Source organism: Bos indicus x Bos taurus, chromosome 3 (assembly GCF_003369695.1).
Source record: "Bos indicus x Bos taurus breed Angus x Brahman F1 hybrid chromosome 3, Bos_hybrid_MaternalHap_v2.0, whole genome shotgun sequence".
In the NCBI taxonomy this organism is placed as follows: domain Eukaryota; kingdom Metazoa; phylum Chordata; class Mammalia; order Artiodactyla; family Bovidae; genus Bos; species Bos indicus x Bos taurus.
The window spans coordinates 12,816,057-12,823,353 of NC_040078.1; the positions used below are offsets into that span (position 1 = coordinate 12,816,057).

At 42.0% G+C, this 7,297-nt stretch overlaps 1 protein-coding gene across 8 annotated transcripts in view; it reads right to left on the reverse strand.

Moving 5' to 3' along the window:
- Positions 1 to 6,769, reverse strand: part of LOC113884642 (CD48 antigen-like) — an 89,672-nt gene extending 82,903 nt beyond the window's left edge. For all 8 annotated transcript variants that reach the window (XR_003508961.1, XR_003508958.1, XR_003508959.1 and 5 more), the window contains exon 1: positions 6,669 to 6,769. Coding sequence is in view for 5 of the 8 variants with exons in the window: in XM_027529425.1 (XP_027385226.1) it covers positions 6,669 to 6,735 (67 nt within the window). In the remaining 3 variants the exon portion in view is untranslated. The remainder of the gene's footprint in view (positions 1 to 6,668) is intronic.
- Between the last annotated feature and the right edge of the window lie 528 nt (positions 6,770 to 7,297).

A 7,297-nucleotide genomic window follows, 5' to 3' on the forward strand; every position in this document is an offset into this window, starting at 1 on the left:
TGTAACCTAAGGAGATCCAACCAGTCCATTCTGAAGGAGATCAGCCCTGGGATTTCTTTGGAGGGAATGATGCTGAAGCTGAAACTCCAGTACTTTGGCCACCTCATGCGAAGAGTTGACTCATTGGAAAAGACTCTGATGCTGGGAAGGATTGGGGTCAGGAGGAGAAGGGGACGACAGAGGATGAGATGGCTGGATGGCATCACTGACTCGATGGACGTGAGTCTGAGTGAACTCTGAGAGTTGGTGATGGACAGGGAGGCCTGGCATGCTGTGATTCATGGGGTCACAAAGAGTCGGACACAACTGAGCAACTGAAAGGAACTGAACTGAACTGAATATGTTCATTTATTTCTTTATTTAATTTTGTGTACAACCTTTTTCCTGAATTCTTTTTTTTAATTATTATTTTTTTTTTTACTTTACAATATTGTATTGGTTTTGCCATACATCAACATCCATCCCCCACAGGTGTACACGTGTTCCCAATCCTGAACCCCACCTCCTACCTCCCTCCCCATACCATCCCTCTGAATTCTATTATTTGTATGAATTTTTCTATGGATTCTGTTGGATTTTTCAAGTACAAAATTAAATCATCTATATATTATGATAATAGAATGCTCTTCTTTGAAATTTTATATCTCACTTCTTTCTCTGGTCTGTTGAAATATATTTCTAGGCTCACGATTGAGCCACTCCTGTCTGGGGTATGGCTCAAACCCAAACTTAAGTAACTTTCATATTCTTATAAATGTTCCGCTTGACAAGAAAATGAAATATGCTGTCAGCCAATCCCTAAACACCAGACCAACTGTGGGCTCTGCACTTATTTTCTTGTTCCTTGTTTATTTTCTATTTTTCTCTTCCTTATTCATTATTCTTTATCCTATAAAAGCTTTCTGCCACTCATCCTATTTTGCAGTTTTCTGGACCCTTGGAAATGGAGAATGGCCACTTCATGAAGCATTAAATAAAGTTGATCACCTAAGTTGCTTTTGTTAATCATATTTAACACAGATCTAACTGTATTAACTAGTATAATACTATTAAATTATAGTGGTGAAGGTAGAATCATCTGTTGTGTAAACTTTGGTTATAATTAATCTATGAAACTACTGTGCCTGTTACCTTTTAAAGAGTAGGTCTTAGACAATTTAGCCTATTTTTAAAATAAGGTAATGTGTTTTTATGATTTATTTGAAAAACATATGTATTTGGCTCTTTGTCTATTACTCCTGGGACATAGCTCCTAAAGTCTTCGCAGCTTCCTACGTAAGCATTCCAGGGGTAAGTTATGACCAACCTACACAGCATATTGAAAAGCAGAGATATTACTTTGCCAACAAAGGTCCGTCTAGTCAAAGCTATGATTTTTCCAGTAGTCACGTATGGATATGAAAGTTGGACTATAAAGGAAGCTGAGCGCTGAAGAATTGATGCTTTTGAACTATGGTGTTGGAGAAGACTCTTGAAAGTCCCTTGGACTGCAAGGAGATCCAACCAGTCCATCCTAAAGGAAAGCAGTCCTGAATGATCATTGGAAGGACTGATGCTGAAGCTAAAACTCCAATACTTTGGCCACCTGATGTGAAGAACTGATTCATTTGAAAAGACCCTGATGCTGGGAAGGATTAAAGACAGGAGGAAAAGGGGACAACAGAGGATGAGCAGGTTGGATGGCATCACAAGTTCGATGGACATGAGTTTGAGTAAGCTCCAGGAGTTGGTGATGGACAGGGAGGCCTGACATGCTGCAGTCTATGGTGTCACAAACAGTTGGACATGACTGAATGACTGAACTGAATATTTTTCCCAGTTCCTGAATTAGCTCCAGAGCAACAAGGTGAAATGGGTATCTTTTGTTATTCCTAACAAACCCCTTTCATACCACAACTGAAATTTATATTCATTAGGTGACTTTGGAAAGCTCCTTGGGATGGGAGGGAACCAAGCCTATTAGCAAGTTGAAACTTTCAGTCCCATGCTCTTTTATGCTGACAGGGGAGAAGGCCTAGCAACTGAGTTTAATCATCAGTGACCAGTGATTCAATCAATTCTGCCTATGTAATGAAGTCCCCATAAAAACCCAAAAGGATGGGGCTAGGAGAGCTTCTGGGTTGGTGGACCCAGGTAGGTGCTTGGAGGGTGGCACACACAGGAGAGGGCATGCAAGCTCAGCACCTCTTCCCACATACTTGGCCTGATCCATCTTGCTCATCTGGCTGTTCAGAAATTATGTTTTTATATAATAAACCAGTGATCTAGTAAGTAGACTGATCTCCTGTTGTTCTGTGAACTGCTCTAGCAAATTAATCAAACCTGACAAGAAGATCATGGGAACCTCTAATCTATAGCCAGTGTGTCAACAGCACAGCTAACCTGGACTTGTTACCAGTGTCTGAAGTTGGGAGAGAATAAGGGATTGAACCCTTAGTCTGTGGGATCTGACAAGCTGATCTGACAGGAGATAGTGTTATAACTGAGGCAAATTGTAGGAAGCCCAAGTGGTAACTGGTAAATGACAAAATTGCTTGGTGTGGGGAAAAGAACTCTTACATCTAGCATCAGAAGTAGTGTGCTAGAAGTAGAGAATAGAGGAGAAACACAGGACTGTGTTTCCATAGCAGGTAATTTATCTGCTTAGATTATTTTCCTCTTCTGGATTCAGTATTGGTAAATTATATTTTTCTAGAGTCACTGCATCTCAGTTTTCAATATATTTGCATAAAGTTAAGCAGAATAGAGTTTTATTTATTTGTATACATGGTTATTTCCTGTTTTTAATTTCTTCTTTTGGGTATTTAGGTTTTCAAGGAAGTGTTTTAAAAGACTGGAGACACAAGATCTTGCTGGTGTGCTGGTGGCGGTGATTCATCGGTTTCATTTTCTTTCAGACAAAACACTGCAAAGCAATGTTTGGTGTTTTTGAAGAGGGAAGTAAATCACTAAAGAGTAAGCAAATAGTCAGAGTTCAGGAAAAGATAGGAATGAGGGAATTTCCAGAGACTAGCAATTTAATGTGGAGAAGGCAATGGCATCCCACTCCAGTACTCTTGCCTGGAAAATCCCATGGACAGAGGACCCTGGTGGGCTAAAGTCCATGGGGTCACTAAGAGTTGGACACGACTGAGTGACTTCATTTTCACTTTTCACTTTCATGCGTTGGAGAAGGAAATGGCAACCCACTCCAATGTTCTTGCCTGGAGAATCGCAGGGATGGGGGAGCCTGGTGGGCTGCCGTCTATGGGATCACACAGAGTCGGACACGACTGAAGTGACTTGGCGGCAGCAGCAGCAATTTAATGAAGAGACTTTGCAAGAGCTCCACACAGCTGTAAAGCTTCAGTCAGTCAGTCAGTTCAGTCGCTCAGTCATGTCTGCCTCTTTGCCACCACATGAACTGCAGCACGCCAGGCCTCCCTGTCCATCACCAACTCCCAGAGTTCACTCAAACTCACGTCCATCAAGTCAGTGATGCCATCCAGCCACCTCATCCTCTGTTGTCCCCTTCTCCTCCTGACCCCAATCCTTCCCAGCATCAGAGTCTTTTCCAATGAGTCAACTCTTCGCATGAGGTGGCCAAAGTACTGGAGTTTCAGCTTTAGCATCATTCCTTCCAAAGAAATCCCAGGGCTGATCTCCTTCAGAATGGACTAGTTGGATCTCCTTGCAGTCCAAGGGACTCTCAAGAGTCTTCTCCGATACCACAGTTCAAAAGCATTAATTCTTCGACGATCAGCTTTCTTCACAGTCCAACTCTCACATCCATACATGACCACAGGAAAAACCATAGCCTTGACTAGACGGACCTTTGTTGGCAAAGTAATGTCTCTGCTTTTCAATATGCTATTCAGGTTGGTCATAACTTTCCTTCCAAGAAGTAAGCGTCTTTTAATTTCATGGCTACAGTCACCATCTGCAGTGATTTTGGAGCCCAAAAAATAAAGTCTGACACTGTTTCCACTGTTTCCCCATCTATTTGCCATAAAGTGGTGGGATCAGATGCCATGATCTTAGTTTTCTGAATGTTGAGCTTTAAGCCAACCTTTTCTCTCACCTCTTTCACTTTCATTAAGAGGCATTTTAGTTCCTCTTAACTTTCTGCCATAAGGATGGTATCATCTGCATATCTGAGGTTATTGATATTTCTGCCGGCAATCTTAGATCTGTTTATTTGTGTGGTTGCAAGCTGCCTGACTGTCGAGTCTTTTTTGTTTTTGTTTCACTTTTTTGGCTTTTTGTTTGTTCTCTCTCTCTTATATTTAAAGAAATTTAATAAGTTATTTCTTTCAGGCTACAGAAAATATACTTTACATGATCAGGGAACAATAAAACTGAGAAAAATGACTAGAGAAAAGTCGGTGCCACTATCCCTAGATCCCAATTCCTGATTTCCAATTCTTTTTCTAGTGCAGCTTCTGGAATCCATTAGAACATACAGAAAAGGATCAAATCCCACAATGACTGAAAGGCTGATAAGAATGTAAATGAGGTCATTTCCATCTCTCACATAGACGAAAACATCCTGTGTGCCCTGCCTTAAGGGCACATGAAAAAATACACCCATAAAACTTTCTCTTGCAAATTTTCAAGGAACTGAAATTAAATATGATGATATGACGCCGTATCCTTTAAATGTCTTGAAATTATAATTTTAAATGAAGGACAAGCACTCACTAGTTCAATCAACATCAATTCTTAAAAGTATGAAACCAGTACTGCCTGAATCAGCTTTAATCCCGGATGCATTTAAAGGAAAGAGTTCTTGTTTTGTCACTGTTTTAGGAATGTAAAGGACACTGTGGCTAGAGCCACTGGGACCCACCCAGCTACCTGCCCTCCCCTCTCAAGTGGGACTTATGTACACACAGCTTTGTTATTGTTGCTCTCAGTCTGCTTATAATTCGGCTGATGCCTGTTTGGGCAAGGCAGGAACAGCTGCACTTTCTTTGGGGGGACTTCCAGCCCTCAGTGGTTGTTTGGCAACTAAAGTGCACAGACAGAGAGCAGATGGGCAGATGGCTTCCTGTGTTGCCCTTGCCCTCCCACCTACACAGCTCTCTGAGAACATTGCGAAGCGCTGTAATGGCAGAACAGGGGAAGAGCTCTGGATGCACAGAGGGACCAGCCTAGATGTAACTACATCCCTCCCCACCGCCAAAAAAATCAGGACAACCTAAACTGCTCACTGGTCACACAAACTCCATGACCTTAATGAGGTAATTTTAACATTTGCTGACTAAAAAAAGGAAAAAGAATTCAGATTGTGGAGGGCAGTAATGGAGCAGCTGTTTCCTTGCTGAAAAATGTAAATGGGATCATTTTCCTAGAGGTTGGGGAGGGAAGAAAGGGTCAGAAATAGGGAAAGGAGAGTAGTTTCTTTTAAAAATCAGAGGTTCCCCTATCCCTGAATTAAGAGGTCAGAGTTCTCTGTGGGGAGTGGGGGGGGGGAGGGTTAGGACAATGAGGGCCATGCAGCCCTCATCAGCAGCGTCTCTGCAGTCTGAGACAAAACACGGTCCTGGAGGTGGAGGTGGGTGAGGAGTTTAGGAAAGTGTGCAATCTCTGTGTGACTACAACCCCTTTGATTCCAAAAGGAAAATCTTTTCTCTTTTTAAACTGTTGGATTATGATAAAACCATCAATTACGAAACAGTAAAACAATACTTTTTTCTTTTAAATGTCTCTTTGCAAATCTTTCATCAAGATAGAAAAGTATAACATGATGTACTTGAGTATTCTGTGCCCCTACGTCAGACACTAGTCAGAATGTGCTCTGTCTCATTTAATTTCCCAAATGACACATGAAGTTGGGTATTATTCTATCCATTTTACAAGTAAAGAAGTTGAAGCTCAGACAGGTAAAGCCCACTTGACCCAAGGTATATACATTGGCTGAAGATTTTATGGCCAATATGGGGCAGGACCAGAATTTGTGACCCAATGGGTCTGACTGCAGAGTTCAACCTTACTTTGCACCATAAAAAGGTTGAGGTAAAAAGTCAGGGGGCCAGCTCACAATCCACACACAAGACAGAATCTGCAGCCTTATCTCAGCCTCTGCGGAGTTGAAAACAACTGTAACCATACATTAAGGTCATGAGCTGTAAACGCACATAAAGGTCATCATATGAGAGGTCAGGATCCCACTTCCTCCACCACCTCCCAACCCCACTACCCTCCACCTCTGCAGATGTCCCCACAGCTCAGATGTCCCTGAATATGGGGCAATGGGAGCTTGTCCCGGCCCCTCACTCACCCCACATGTCCCCCTCAGGCTGTAAGGAGAAGACGGAAGAAGTCTGGGGGGTGGGGGTCGGGGTAGGGGATGGAGAGAAGGGCCTGAGATTGTGGAGATAATTTTGCCAAACCAGAATCTGAATAATGAGACTGCTCTAATCATTTCAGCAGCAGCAGCCCAACAAAGCAGGGCTAATAATTGCCTTTTGAAGTAAGGGTTTGATGGTGATTTTCCCATCCTGAGGAACTTGCAGACATTCCAGAAAGGCCATCATCCCTCTTTCCTCCCCTTCAACCCTCAAAGAAGCTTGAGAAACAGAATGTTGGTACCAGGCAAGCTTCAGCTGCCTACCAGTCTTCCTCACATCTGACTCAGCCTTTCACCACCCTGTCCCAGGAGCAGCCCCACCTGTCCTGTTACTCACCAAAAATGAGACTGATTTGGAGAATCAGTGTCTGGGTGGGGAGCCAGCTGCTGCCTAAGGAATCCATGACTGCCTGCTGACTGTGTTAGACCTCTGGCTCCTCCTCTGCTTGCTCTCCGCCCCTCCCCTCTCTGACCCTCTCTGCACTAGAGTCTCTCCTTGCCTGATGAGTTAAAGCAGAAAGTAAAAAATTAGAGGCTTTTTTTCTGATAAAAATCATCCATGCTGATTATTTAAAATTTGGAAAATATAGAAAATTGTACAGAAGAATAAAGAATCACTTGTTATCACACCTCATAAATCTAACCATCATAAACATTCTATTTTTCCAGGTTACCACGATATTATTGACATGTAGTATATGTAAGTTTAAAAGTACACAACATGATCATGAGATACATGTATGATTGCAAAATAATTACCACAATGAGGATAGTTAATATCTCTCACCCCTCACATAATGACTGTGTGTCTGTGATGATAAAATTTAGGATTTATTTATTCTTTTGATAAGTTTCAAGTATATTATGCAGTATTGTTCATTGCAGTCACCTTGCCATGCAGTAGATCTCCAGAATTTATTCATCTTAATTATCTAAAATGTGTACTTTTTGACCAACATCTCCCCA